We start from the raw sequence: 16112 nt of genomic DNA, 5'->3' as shown, positions 1-16112 counted from the left end.
AGAGGACCAAGGTGAATCCTGGTGAGCATTCATATTCTTTTTATTATAAAAGGCGCCGAACAAAACAATAAACACTACAAAACAAACCATGACACTAACAGCTATATGCCATAAACAAAGTCAACTTCCCACACAGAAAGGAGTGAAAAGGGCTACCTAAGTATGGTTCCCAATCAGAGATAACGATAGACAGGTGTCCCTGTTTGAGAACCATACCCGGTCAAAACATAGAACCACAAAATCATAGAAAACGAAACCTAGAATGCCCACCCCAAATCACACCCTGACCAAACCAAATAGAGACATTAAAAGGCTCTCTACGGTCAGGGCGTGACAAACCTATAGGTTTCATCTTATTGGCTGAACTTTCACCTTTAGACTGGTGACCTTACAAAGATAAGAAGAACAAATTGATTGTGTACGGATTGTTTGGTGGGTGAGTGGGCCCTTCCTTACATGGTATCGTCTGTGTTGACATCTCTGCGAAGCTGTATATTGTAGGATACTTCGAGGGGATTCCCATGCAATGCAACATTGCATTAGCATGCTGTGTAACATCCAAAAGGTGCAAGGGTGCACATGACCATTCTCAAATACATGTCTTAATCTGTTATACTTTACGTATTTCCACATTGTACTGTATATGTATTTACCTCCTAGTGAGCATACTGGAAAAGCATGAGTATGCCATGGGTCCCAGGGCCACCACTCAAAGACACCGATGTTACAGTAAAGACCAGGCAGGTCCAGTAATCCAATAAGATGATTATCACGAAAGCCGTTAACTCACTGCAAGCTCATTAAGCTAAATTAGATCAAAGGGACCTAACTCTCATTCATAACATTGCCGAAGGAATATCATGTCCATAAATCACATAATATCTACAGTAGGAATCCTGAGAAGTATTATTCATTTAGGGGTGGAAATGATGGCCTTCCTCTCCCTGCCTAAAGCTATCAATTAGTGTTGTGTGATAGAGGGGTAACCAGCCGATCATTATTAGTCGGTCTTACTTATTGTGGGGGGGGGGTAGCTTCTCTTCAGCTTGGGGGGGCTAAGAATAGGTATCGGTAATAGAATAGGTAATCAGAGTATAGGTACTCAGGTCTCTCTGGGAGCTTATAGAATGATAGGTACACTTCACAGAACCATGGGGGAGATTCCATTACCCAACTTTTGTATGTCCCCTCATGCACTCATCATCAATGCAACATGCATTTAGAAAATGGAAGTATGATGAACTAGCATAAAAATCTGAAAACAGTCCATGGTTAAGATGAAATGACTGTCAGAATAAACAAACTTAATTTGAAATCCAGGGCCCACGGGCACACTGCTGTAATTAATGATGCAGAAGTTTGAATTCGTAATAAGTCAGTCAACATAATTTGCATGCAAATGTGGCTGCTTTTAGAAGCCAGGTATGTCACATTTAATCCACAGAAATCATGAGAATGTGGCATGGATAAAGAACTCTCTAATGAGTGAGCTTGCCTACTACTAATTAAACACACGCATACCCTTACGTCACATTAAACACTTGGATAAGTTTGAGTTGTTTTCACATTACAAAGTGGTTTGTCTGTCTCGTATAATCCCTTCACATACATACATGCCATGAGGTTTACTTCTTAGGTTAGTACAGTAGGAAAGTCAGGTGAGGTCAACCTTGACCTATTCAATTTCAAACAAGGTAATGACCCATTTGGGTCCAACTTTCAATTATGTTCAGCTTAGAAACTCTTCATAAAGCCTTCATAAGCACTACATAAATGTGTTACCAAGCTTATACAGTATAACCAACCATATGTCATGCTTTATAAATGGTTAATAAAATGTGCCATAACTTCGTGACATAATTACCCATTTCAAATGTGACATAACCCATGATGTCGAGTAAGATATAAACATGTGCTTTATAAAGGGTGATGTGCTGAAGGATGGCATATTCTCTAAAGGGATGTCATGTTAGTCACATTACACATAATCTTGTTTGCAGACAATACCACCTAAATGTGTGGAAGGTCTGGTGGACCAACCAATGCATCAACTGGTCCTTCATTAGTTTGGGTTAGGTTTAAAATCACATTTTAAGAAGATAAATTGTGGGAATGGGCAGGGCTTAGCAATAATTGTGACTTTTTGACTGTGATAAAGATTTAGTTTTAGTATAACTCTGACTTATGTGATAAGTTTGTCTCTCCTCATTTGATAGTAAAGAAATTAACCACCACAATGTTCACTCCCACTAAGGCCAACTTTGAATGGTTGATATCTCAGGCTTATATGTGCTCTGTATGCAAAATCCCTGGGACAACGTTACACCAAGAAAGACGTACCTTGATGGAAGCCCCCAACCTAAAGAAATTCAAAGTGTCTGTCTTCTGGAACCAAGTTACATGTTCCTCAGTACACAAACACACACATAACAAAAACAAACTTTTCACGCGGTGCTGGGCCCAGTCAGGTCTTTGACACATTCACCGACTCCCTCGCTAAAAGATCACAGCCACAAAATGTTGGCACCATTGTAACCGGTTGTAATCGAGCCCTGGTCTCCAGCATAGAAACAGAAGAGGAATACCTGGTGCAGTAGTCTCAGGTTGGACTACTCTAAATCATCTTGGCTCTGACACACACACACAATCGCAAGCTTTGCAGGTCCATTAAACCACTTAAATACCTCTCACACCCTACAGTAGTCTGTGAGTCATGAAATAAACTTCATAAATAAGCAGAACATTAAAGACCTATTTATTGACACTTTATGTAGTGTCCTGTAATGCTTAGTTTGAAATGAGACACCTTTGGTCATTCATAACACATCCATAAAGTCTCTAGATAGCATGACGCTGTACTTAATTTAAAGCCAGACTCCTATGGTCATTTATAACATATACATGAATGCCTTATTTCACATGACGCTGTACTTACTATAAAGTCAGACACCTTTTGTCATTCATAACACGTACATAAACGCTTAATGATGTAAACAGAAATGTACACTTCACAAAAATATGAATGGAACATGTAAAGTGTTGGTCCCATGTTTCATGAGCTGAAAACAAAAATACCGGAAATGTTCTATGTGCACAAAAAAGGTTGTAACATCCCTGTTAGTGAGCATTTCTCCTTTTGCCAAGATAATCCATCCACTTGATAGCTGTGGAATATCAAGAAGCTGATGAAACAGCATTATCATTACACAGGTGCACCTTGTGCTGGGGACAATAAAAAGCCACTTTAAAATGTACAGTTTTGTCACGCAACACAATGCGACAGATGTCTCAATTTAAGAGCAATTGCCATGCTGACTGCAGGAATGTCCACCAGAGCTGTTGCCAGAGAATTTAATGTTAATTTGTCTACTATAAGCTGCCTCCAACGTCATTTTAGAGAATTTGGCAGTACTGTATGTCCAACCGGCCTCACAACCGCAGACCACGTGTCACCTTGCTAGCTCAGGACCTCCACATCCGGCTTCTTCACCTGCGGGATATTCTGTGGGGGGGTGGTTCTGTGCTTGGCTTGCCAAGTGGGTGGGCCTATGCCCTCCATGACCCACCCATGGCTGCACCCCTGCCCAGTCATGTGAAATCCATAGATTAGGGCCTAATGAATTTATTTAAATTGACTGATTTCCTTATATATGAACTCTTACCCAGTAAAATCTTTGAAATTGTTGCATGTAGCATTTATAGATTTGTTCTTTATTTTAACACTTAGGGAATTATCACTAACTGCTAAAACAAATAAGCATTCAAGACATGTTTAAATCAAACATATCCTTTTATTTGTACATTTTTAAATCAATACAAATACATGAAGTTTCAAAAAGTCCAGAAATGCAATTACATTGAACATGACACGGGGCTGTGAATAGTGCAGCTTGTCCCTGAGCTGGCGGACGAATGGCTCCTTCCTCTCTTCCTGATGGAGGTACTGCATGTTGGTTCCAACCTTAAAAGTAGCAACAAAGAAAGTTAGCAGGGCTGTTATGAAATGCCTTTGTCACACCACCTGGATAAGGGCGATTCTGTGCTGCGCCAGAAACTAGAAATGGGAAGATGGGAAACTACATTCAATTCACATTATTTTATTCCTATTTAATTTACAAATAACATGACTTGACTATGAGACATGGTTGTATCTAGGGGGATTTACATTTAACTGAGCCTGCTAGCTAGCTACATTTTGGGCAGCTAGAAATTGCTGTGAAGTTACCAGTAGAGATTTTAGCATGTAAATCTCAGTAGGGTAAAAAAAAAATGACACCAATGTCACTACACAACACAACAGTAATCAATACATTAATTGCACTGTAACGGTGACAAACGGTGCCCTCAAACTGTTAGGGCCTACATAAAGCTGTCCCTACAGCAGAGCTTTCATTTCAGCACCATGGAGTGAATCATTACCACCGCTACACCTGGCCATCAGCGGAACCTTGTCTTGCAGCGAAGCATTTAATTCAGCCTCATTTACTGCCTTTTAAAAAACAACTACTTACAATTGAGATGTACAAACTATGGCATAAGTGAACGATGAGCAGTTAAGAGGCAATCCGTAATTCCAATGAAGGCATTAATGAGCGCATTAACATGGACGTAGTCAATATAACCATTTGACTTTTGAAATGTACAGTGACAGAATTCAGAACATGGGCCGTTCTTATAGTACTCTCCCAGTACACCAAGTCAGAACCATTGGATAAATAAATGGGGCATATAAGCAGACAATGAAATCTCTTACAATATTGAATAATTACATTTCTCTAAAACAGGCTATGGGTGTGCAGCACCAAGTCAGAACATTAGGGTAAGTTAGGAGGGGGAAAGGGACCAAATTATTAGGGTGAGGCATGATGGGCTTTCAAGAAAATTGGGAACTCTGAAAAAAACAAGATTGAGTCATGATGTCAGTGGCCTTTAGCTGGAGCTCTAGAAAGAGGCCTGAGTTCCCGACTTGGAATTCTGAGTTGGATGACCGTTCAGAACGTATTTGTCACGAATATTACCGAAGGTGACTCCCCTTCTTGTTCGGGTGGCGCTCGGCAGTCGTCGTCGCCGGTCTACTAGCTATCGCCGATCCGTTGTTCTGTGTTCATTTAGTTTTGTCTAATTGGTAGCACCTGTTTCTAGTTTGGTTGTTAGGATAGGGTTATATATAGTCTGTTCAGCCCGCTTCTGTTTCGTGCGGGCTTGTTCGTCTGTTTTGTTGTTTGAGTGTATTTTTGTTGGCATTTGGGTTTCACGCTGTCCGTTTATATTTCTGTTCATTTGTGTTTCCACTTTTGTACATGTTATGTTTCCGGGACATTAAAGCGTGTTGTTTTTCCCACATCTTTTGCTCTCTGCGCCTGACTCTACACCTCTTCACTCATTTACCGTAACAGTATTTTCCCAGTTGTCGCTTGTTTTTTTTCTTCAGAATTCCCAGTTGTCTTCAAAGTTAGTTCTGACTTCAGTATTTACGTTTCAACTTTCAACTTTTTTTGTCCCAAACGGCAATTGGTTTTGCAGCAGGTGAGACATGAAAACATATCAAATCCACATGGATCACAATGATAGACAATGACAACAACACAATGATACTGAATACAAATCACCCAGTTCATCAGTCATGGGCTGACAGCCATCAATATAGATGTAAACAATACTAATAATCAACATTAGCATTTACAGCAGCACAAAAAAACAATAGTAGGCCTACAAAGTACATGCTCTTTGCACATTCTAAAATCATCCCATCAACATTGTCATCAAGAATATGCTGACCAAAAAAATCACGTCATCATCGCCATCATCAAAAAAACATGTCATCATCACCGGCAACATCAACATCATCATGATCATCCCCTTGTCATTAGGACAGACTAGCCAACTTCCTCATCTTCACTCTATTCTCCAGGAACAGGTTTGGAGTGCCCTGGTGGGGAGTCAGCACAGTCAGACATGATGGATTTGGCCTTCCTCGCCACTTGTGTGGATCCAGTCTTCTATATCACCTGCACTGTAAATAAATACCACCTATTTTGCACCTGATCAACTAAACAGTCTGCCGGGCCCCTCATTCTATTCCTTTCCATTTTCTAGTCACCTAAATCATATACAGTGGTTCCTCCTTTATTAAAAGTTGTGAGCTTACACCCCAGCGTCACGGCTTCATTGACACAGACCAACACAAGGGGGATTTAGAGCACTCATTCTGCATTTGGGTCCCAAGGATTTTATATGACCAATCATATCGAGGGGTTCCAATGACGAATTTGACGCGAGCCACCCGTCCCTGGTGACTTTCTTCAGCAAAGATGGTTGACAAAACATTAAGGGGGAAGCAAATGTAAGTAATTATAACGTCATAGCGAGTCAAACAAAAAATATACAATTGAGAAGAATATGTTAGATAATGTAGAGACAAACGATTGTGTATATTTTTTGTCATAAAGTTCTTTTATGAAAATCGCAAAAAAAACAAGGAGCTGATCATGGACTACAGGAGACAGATCAGAGAGCACGCCCCCATCCACATCTGCAGGCCACAGTGGGGAGGGTCAAAAGCTTCAAGTTCCTCAGCGTGCATGTCACAGAGGACCTGAAATGGTCTAATCACATCGAGACCTTGGTGCAGAAAGGCACAACAGTGTCTCTTCAACATCAAGCGGCTGAAGAAATTTGGCGCATAAGACCCACCATTGAGAGCAGTCTGTCGGGCTGCATCACCGCCTAGTAGGGCAACTGTACCATCCTCAACCGCATGGCTCTTCAGAGGGTGATGCGGTCAGACCAGTACACCATGGGGTGCAAACTGCCTGCCCTCCAGGACATTTACAGCACTCTGTACCTAGTTAAATAAAGGTTCAATAAAAAATAAAAAATGAATAAGGAAAGCCAAGAGGATCATTAAGGACTTCAGCCACCCGGGTTATGGATAGTTCACTCTGCTACCGTCTGGCACATGGTACAAGTGCATCAGAGCCATAACCAAGAGGCTTGGAAACAGCTTTTATCACCAGGCCATCAGCCTGTTGAACAGTCATCACTAGCCATTTACCTGCCCGGTACGCTGTCCTGCACCTTAGACTTCTTCCCCCACACACACACAGCTCATACACATGCAGACTCCAACTCACATACAGTATACATTACCAGTCAAAAGTTTTGACAAAACTACTCATTCAAGGGTTTTTCTTTATTTATTTTTTTACCACTATCTACATTGTAGAATAATAGTGAAGATATCAAAACTATGAAATAACACATATGGAATCATGTAGAAGCCAAATAAGTGTTACACAAATCTAAATATATTTGAGATTCATCAAAGTAGCCATGCTTTGCCTTGATGACAACTTTGCACACTCTTGGCATTCTCTCAACGAGCTTCACCTGGAATGCTCTTCGAATAGTTCCCACATATACTGAGCACTTGTTGGCTGCTTTTCCTTCATTCTGCGGTCCAACTCATCCCAAACCATCTCAATTGGGTTGAGGTCGGGTGATTGTGGAGGCCAGGTCATCTGATGCAGCACTCCATCACTCTCCTTCTTGGTCAAATAGCCCTTACACAGTCTGGAGGTGTGTTGGGTCACAAATGATAGTCCCACTAAGCGCAAACCAGACGGGATGACTTATCGCTGCAGAATGCTGTGGTAGCCATCCTGGTTAAGTGTTCCTTGAATTCTAAATAAATCACAGACAGTGTCACCAGAAAAGCACCCCTCACCATCACACCTCCTCCTCTATGCTCACACACATGCAGAGATCATCCGTTCACCTACTCCGCCTCTCACAAAGACACGGCGGTTGAAACCAAAAATCTCAAATTTTTACTCATCAGGACAGCTTTCTACTGGTCTAATGTACATTACTCGTGTTCCTTTGCCCAAGCAAGTCTCTTCTTTTTACTTGTGTCATTTAGAAGTGGTTCCTTTGCAGCAGTTTGACCATGAAGGCCTGATTCACGCAGTCTCCTCTGAACCGTTGATGTTGAGATGTGTCTGTTTCTTGAACTTTGTGACGCATTTATTTGAGCTGTAATCTGAGGTGTAGTTAACTCTAATGAACTTATCCTCTGCAGCAGAGCTAACTCTGGGTCTTCCTATTTGTGGCGGTCCTCATGAGAGCCAGTTTCATCATAGTGCTTGATGAAGTTATTGACGTTCTGGTTTGTCTTAACCCTCCTGTTGTGTTCGTTTCATGTTTATTAGTTCTGTGTTCCCGGTCCAAAATGACCACCCCATTACAGCTGATTATAAATCCATAATAATACACACATTATCACCTAATGTTGTGTTAGTTCTTTTTAAAAACGTAAGTTATTGTGAACATTACAAGTTTTGAACTTCTATTTGCGATTTATGGCCTGTAGGACTCATTGACCTGAGCTCATACAACTCGTTTTTGAGTATAAAAATAATAATGTATGAATTATTTTGACTATAACAAATACTCAGATGAAACATATTGTGCTATTTATCACAGACTACTTTGTGTCAAAGTTTAACAAGGACATTTGCTTTGAAACCAAATGTTTAAATATTGGCAGGATTTTATGTCATCAACCCAGGATATGGAGTATCTCGTTCGCCCTGGGGTCATCCTGATAACATTTTCAGCCGACAGCCGACAGCCGACCTCTCCTCTCAGGTGGGGATGAAGACCAGGAAAAATTCCCATTGTTTGACTGGAATGTAACAACAACCTCAGCAGGACCCTCTTCCACATCACTGGATTGTTCCACATCAGTTGTCTCTTGGTCTGGATCATATTCTGTGTTGTCTTCAACTTCTGACACTTCCTCGTCTAATGCATCTTAACTGTCAGTTTCTTGGCCTCTCTCCTCCTCACCAGTGTCACAATCAAAGAAATGATCAAGAGCCTCACATGCAGTACATTATATCGTTTGGTTATTGTGCTGCCACAGAATAAATTGTGAGCAAGGCCTCAAAAAAGCTTTTTATACCAGAGCTGCGAGAAAAGTTCTATATATCATTGAAACAATGTTGCAATTGTTTGTAGGAATGCCAACAGGTGTGGTTCCCGTGGGGGAAGATTCTATTGGGGAAAGGTTACTGTGGGGGTTGCCATGGAAGCCAAGAAGGGGGGTGAGGTGTGTGTGCTCAAACTCACATGCATGTGGTGGTCTGGAAGAGGAAGTGTGTCCCTCTGATGAATGGGCATGTGCCAAATAGGGCTATCTTCTGTATACCACCCATACCTTGTCACCACACAACTGATTGCCTCAAATGCATTAAGAAGGAAAGAAATTCCACAAATGAACTTTTAACAAGGCACACCTGTTAATTGAAATGCATTCCAGGTGACTACCTCATGAAGCTGGTTGAGAGAATGCCAAGAGTGTGCAAAGCTGTCAAGGCGAAGGATGGCTACTTTTGTTTAACACTTTTTTGGTGACTGCATGATTTCATGTGTTATTTCATAGTTAAAATGTCTTCACTACTATTCTACAATGTAGAAAATAGTCAAAATAAAGAAAACCTTGAGTAGGTGTTTTCAAACTTTTGACTGCTTCTGTACACTAACACACACATATATGCCCATACTCGCAACATATGCAGACACACACTCACACCCACACACACACAGCCGATGCTGCTGTCCCATGTATATAGACATTCACACTGGACACTTCCTGTTTCTTTAATACTGTTTTTCACAGTGTGTTTATATCCAAAGACGTGGACTTTTTAATATATCTTCTACTGTACATTGCATGTTTGATACACTGTTTATACAAAATGTGTATTTATATACTGGATTCTTGACATAGCTCATTCTAATATATATACTACTGTATATATAATTCTTAGTATATTTTTTCAGTGTATGTATTTGTATTACTATTTTCAGTGTATGTATACTGTATTTGTATTACTGATACACAGTTACTTGGAATTGTTAATTGGATTCGTTCTAACGTTCTTGACTTCGTGTTTGTAGTTTTGGATTATTTGTGCACTTGTTTGACATTTTACTGCACTGTTAGAAGGTAGTAAGATAAGCATTTCGCCGTTATAACATTTGCTAAACTGTGTACGCGACAAGTAAACTTGGATTTGATTTAATAATGGACCATTATGCTGCTCGCTGAATTATTTGATTCGATGCTACCCCCTTGCGACTGAAAATCATCACAAGTTAAAGAAGAAGAATTCCGTAAACATCCCAAACGTCACTTCCGGTTTTTATTTTGACAGCAAAACACTGCAACATTTTGCAATACTAATCTCTGGTCCCCATTATATGGGTATTTTTTCTTTTAACACCTTTTGTGTTTTTTTGCGTCACATTTATTAGTTCATTTTACTTGTGTGGTGGAATTGGCAATATTCGAAAAGAGATCAGTATTCTGGTTCTAGCTAGCGGAAGATGAAGGTGAGTAGGGGATGATTTCATTTTTGTTGAAATCGTAAACTAACGTTAAAGGTTTTGGTGTGGAAATCTGTGCTGTTCGCATTAACGATCAATAAAACATTGTTTTTATTGCCATTGTATTGGAGACGTATCACATAATTGTACAAATGTTTGGCGTCCTGCACAGAAGAAAATGCACATCGTGTAGCTACGACATCACTCGAGTCCCTCCCCCTGCATAGCCTACTACAGTAGCTTAGTAGTGATGCTCTTTCAGTGAAAAACAAGAACCCGTTTGCTACGTGTGTAGTGACTCCACGGCGGCAGAACATGTTGCTGGTTACTTTGTGTTCATGTTGGTTACAGGAACACGATTACACAGTAGCCACTTTGACATGATGCTGTCAGAGTATTCCAGCTGCCTCTATTGTCTGGCCAATGATGTGTGTCAGTGTAATAGGATTATTTTGTTGCCTAGAGCCACCTCATCATTCTTTATTCTATTATTTTATATTGTTTTATATTATTATATCAAACATAAAGTCTTGATATTAAATTTAAAAAACATATATATATATATATATATTACTTTCTTATACTACATTTATTTAGTTCATCCCCAGTACTATCACCGTAGACATACTGCATACTATTGTTTATGTTGTGTGAATGATGTCCTCATCTGAACTGGTAAATACGACTATATGATATATAACAGTCTGATATAATGTTCTGTATTCAGTAATGCCTATGTGGATGCAATTCTCACACGGTCTTGTCTTGTCCCGTAGGTCCCGAGCGATGAAAATGAGGTGGTGGAGGAAGGCAGTAGCAGTTCAACACCAGTAGACAACTCCGACAACGAGGAAATTCCACCTTATCTACGCGAAGAACCTCCTGAAGGTAGTATCATGGTCTTCTTGTTCATATCCAAGTTTCAGTTGAAGTGTACTATTGAAATATCGAGAAAAAAATAATATTATTGTGCGTTTTTGTCCTGGTGAACGTTAGAAACATGGGGTATTATTTATATTCAATCTCTGACGCTGATGTTTTATAGAGATACAGCTTAGATATAACCTGATTCATCTTACCAACTAGCTAATTATTAGAATGCGGTGCGCTGGATTCAGGTTGGAGGGAAAACGTACAGGACAGGAGCTTTCCGGGAACAGGGTTGGAGAGCCCTGGCTTACATGAATGAATGTTCACTCTTGAACGGTTGTAACAACAGTTTGTATTTGCTCAGAGACGCGTCCGTCTTTAGGTTGGAAAGAGTCAAGTCACCAGCTCTGTCATTCAGCCTGCGGTCATGGGTATCAATCGGATCATACAGTATCTGATGATGCAGTGTGGCCTAGTGGCCTGTAGAGTGGCATATTGGCCAACAGAAGGTTTTGAACATCATTTAATGATAGAACATAAAGGTGGCAGTAGGTGGCAGTGAAAACATATACTAAGATCTAGGCTCTCTCTGTGATGTGTGGTGCGTATACTGGCTACACGTATAAGGTCATTACTTCACATTTACCCCCTAATTCAACCAATATTTTACGTACTAGAACCATGTGTTCCTAAGCACACAGCATGAGGTGTTTGAACCAAGGTCTGCTGTTAAGATGAAGACATACGTCTTGCTCGCACACTGATGCCTTCCACAGTCTCGTCCCGACACATTGCATCAATCATATCTAGCCTAATTGTGCCTGTTAATATTCAACTTCAATGGAAAGAAATGTGGTCCTTATTCACCTCATTGAGGTGAAAAGTGTATTGGTCCTAGTGGGAGAAAATCTTGTATCGGTTAGTACATTTTAGGAAACATGAAATGGAATATGAATATAAACTCTGCCTTCATCTTGTTTTTGAGAAAAGTATTATGCCTCTCTTTTTTAATGTAATTTATGGACACGACACAACACCTAGATTATGTTAATTCTCTCCCTGGAAAAGAGGACAACACTATTTTTGGCCAAGGACTGTAAATAACTGCAACCTGACTCACCAAAGCATTTACTACGGCATATTTGGAACAATATGTTGCTATAATTTACAGAGGCATTGCCAGAATGGGAGGCTATTATACAGTGCATTCGGAAAGTAGTCAGACCGCTTGACTTTTTCCACATTTTGTTACGTTACTGTTTTATTCTAAAATGTATGAAATAAAATAAAAAATCTTCATCAATCGACACACAATACCCTATATAATGACAAAGAAAAAAACGTTTTTTTTTGGGGGCAAATGTATTAAAAATAAAATCAGAAATACCTTATCTACAGAAGTATTCAGACCTTTTGCTATGAGACTCGAAATTGATCTCAGGTGCATCGTGTTTCCATTGATCATCCTTGAGATCCAACTTGATTGGAGTACACCTGTGGTAAATTCAATTGGTTGGACATGATTTGGAAAGGCACACACCTGTCTATATAAGGTCCCACAGTTGACAGTGCAAGTCAGAGCAAAAACCAAGCCATGAGAACAAAGGAATTGTCCGTAGACCTCCGAGACAGGAGATCTGAGGAAGGAGGAAGGGTACCAAAAAATGTCTGCAGCATTAAAGGTCCCCAAGAGACCTTAAAGGTCCCCACTATGGCCTCCATCATTCTTAAATGGAAAAAGTTTGTAACCACCAAGACTCTTCCTAGAGCTGGCCACCCGGCTAAACTGAGCAATAGGGGGAGAAGGGTGTTGGTTAGGGAGGTTACCGATAACCCAGTGGTCACTCTGATAAACCTCCAGAGTTCCTCTGTGGAGATGGGAGACCCTTCTAGAAGGACAATCATCTCTGCAGCACTCCAGCAATCAGGCCTTTATGGTAGAGTGGACAGACGGAAGCCACTCCTCAGTAAAACGCACATGACAGCATGCTTGGAGTTTGCAAAAAGGCACCGAAAGACTCTCAGAGCATGAGAAACGAGATTGTCTGGTCTGATGAAACCAAGATTTAACTCTTGGGCCTGAATGCCAAGCGTCACATCTGGAGGAATCCTGGCACCATCCCTACGGTGAAGCATGGTGGTGGCAGCATCATGCTGTGGGGATGTTTTTCAGTGGCAGGGACTGGGATACTAGTCAGGATCGAGGCAAAGATGAACGGAGCAAAGTACAGAGAGATCCTTGATGAAAACCTGCTCCAGAGCATTCAGGACCTCAAACTCGGGAGAAGGTTTACCTTCCAACAGGACAACAACCCTAAGCACACAGCCAACACAACGCAGGAGTGGCTTCGGGACAAGTCTCTGAATGTCTTTGAGTGGCCCAGTCAGAGCCTGGATCTGAACCCAATCGAACATCTCTGAAAATAGCTGTGCAGCGACACTCCCCATCCAACCTGACAGAGCTTGAGAGGATCTTCAGAGAAGAATGGGAGAATCTCCACAAATACAGGTGTGCCAAGCTTGTAGCGTCATATCCAAGATGACTTGAGGCTGTAGTAATCGCTGCCAAAGGTGCTTCAACAAAGTAATGGGTAAAGGGTCTGAATACTTATTATGTAAATGTGATATTTCCAGTTTTGTTTTTGTATACTTGCAAACATTTCTAAAAACCTGTTTTTGCTTTGTCATTATGGGGTATTGTGTTTAGATTGATGAGGGGAAGTACAATATTTAATACGTTTTAGAATAAGGCTAACTTAACAAAATGAGGGAAAAGTAAAAAATAAAAAAAAAATAAAAAAATATGCCATTTAGCAGACGCTTTTATCCAAAGCGACTTACAGTCATGTGTGCATACATTCTACGTATGGGTGGTCCCGGGGATCGAACCCACTACCCTGGCGTTACAAGCGCCATGCTCTACCAACTGAGCTACACAGAACCACAGGGGTCTGAATACTTTCCGAATGCACTGTATATAATTTGTATGTATATATTTTTAGATATAGGCCTATTGTAAATGTGTATTTTATTGTTGCGTCACCAGAAAACTTTCCGAATGCATTGCATATGGTGATCAGTCGGTATTAGGGCATAATTATGTAATACGGCCTGAGGGGGTTGTGGTATATGGCCAATATACCACAGCTAAGGACTGTTCTTATGCACATGACACAATGTGGAGTTGTTGGGTCTTATTGCTATTATTAACTGGTTACAAACGTAATTAGAACAGTAGAAATAAATATTTTGTCATACCCATGGTATACGATCTGATATACAGTACCACGGCTTTCAGCCAATCACAATTCACGGCTCGTACCACCCAGTTTATAATATTGCTTTTGGCTTTAATCCAATGTTGAAAGTAGTGCATTGCATGCCAGTTGTTATGAGCTTGGTATGGGTATTTTAATTGCAAGTTCCTGTACATGCCTGGTACGTAAACTAGGCTACTTTATATCCCTATAGTTTCCTTGTGAATATGAACTGTTTTCTACATCCTATCAATTTCAGTGCCTCACAATCTCCCAGCAAGAAGTCATGTTTCACCCATCATTCAGTCTGCAAGAGTTGAAATTAATATTTCTTTCAAGGTCTTTTCCACTGTAATTTCAGAAAAAGCCTGTGAGGTAAATGTAAGTCTTTCTTGGGAGGAGAGGGACTTAATGTGATTTTCTACTTTACTAGTTTTCCATTCTACCCTGCTGCAGTTGAGAGCTCGTCTAAGACCCGGTACAAATCTGTATTCTCTGGACCCAAACAAACAGGATTAGAACAGAAAATGCCCAACAGGATATGCGGTGCCACGTTAAAACACAATCAAAAGCAGTCAGTGTAAACAGAGGAGGCTTACCCTAAGAACTCATCTGTGGAATGGGGCGGCAGGTAGCCTAGCGGTTAAGAGCATTGGGCCAGCAACCAAAATCTACTGTTATGCCCATGAGCAAGGCAGTTAAACCCCAACAACCACTGCTCCTCGGGCGCCGACGTTGATTAAGGCAGCTCTCCCCACCTCTCTGATTCAGAGGGGTTGGGTTGAATGCGGAAGACACATTTTGGTTGAATGCATTCAGTTGTGCAACTGACTAGGTATAGTGATATCAATGATATCGTTTCAGTCATAGAAAGGCCTGGACATTAGGCTCGATTATTTACAGTGGTTGCCGTTATAATGCACACCAGATAGAATAGGCCTTGTTGTTAATTTAAAAAAAAAAGATATCGGATGCAATTGTGAACAGTAACCATGACAGGCATGAAATTAATCTTATTGGCCAATTATATAGTTCACTGCAGCTCAAGGACTCCATGGAATGTGAAGTTTGGAGATGTCCATGTACATTTGATGTTCTTCTACAGTATGAGTACGATACCCATTTGAAAATCAGTTGTCAATTATTGACAAAGCAACTTGAGTCAGTCATTCTCACTGTAGTACCAGTAGAAACCACCACAACACAACCTGCACATCAGAAAAGCCAAAATCACAGTGCTTGTTTGTTCCTTGTCATAACTTCTCACCAAAGTTGCTCCTGAAGGGTATCGGCTAGAATTCCATCTGTTACGAGTTATTAATAGGACCAAATGAAGTTTTATTGACTTTTTGTCCCTGTTTCTCCTGTCCTGTTTGTTGGTGCAGTCGAGGCTGCTCCATCATGCTGACAGATCCAGTACACATCAGGGGAGGACTGTGATGTGCTGTGTAACTGTGATGGATGGACTGTCACACAGCTGAGCTCTCAGCAAGTGTGTGTGTGTGTGTGTGTGTGTGTGTGTGTGTGTGTGTGTGTGTGTGTGTGTGTGTGTGTGTGTGTGTGTGTGTGTGTGTGTGTGTGTGTGTGTGTGTG

The 16112-nt window shown here is 40.7% G+C and overlaps 1 protein-coding gene across 1 annotated transcript in view; it reads left to right on the top strand.

Annotated features, from left to right (window-relative positions):
* Positions 1-10192: 10192 nt before the first annotated feature.
* The window catches only part of zgc:101566 (Transmembrane protein 263-B-like), a 55534-nt gene continuing 49614 nt past the window's right edge, over positions 10193-16112 (top strand). Inside the window, exons 1-2 of the mRNA XM_046312816.1 lie at positions 10193-10398; positions 11169-11280. Of these exons, the coding sequence (XP_046168772.1) occupies positions 10393-10398; positions 11169-11280 (118 nt within the window). The 5' untranslated portion in view covers positions 10193-10392. The remainder of the gene's footprint in view (positions 10399-11168; positions 11281-16112) is intronic.

The sequence above is a fragment of the Oncorhynchus gorbuscha genome, linkage group LG02, assembly GCF_021184085.1.
Source record: "Oncorhynchus gorbuscha isolate QuinsamMale2020 ecotype Even-year linkage group LG02, OgorEven_v1.0, whole genome shotgun sequence".
Lineage (NCBI taxonomy): Eukaryota > Metazoa > Chordata > Actinopteri > Salmoniformes > Salmonidae > Oncorhynchus > Oncorhynchus gorbuscha.
The sequence above is the reverse complement of the archived record's forward strand: the minus strand, read 5'-3'. Positions and strand labels throughout refer to the sequence as shown.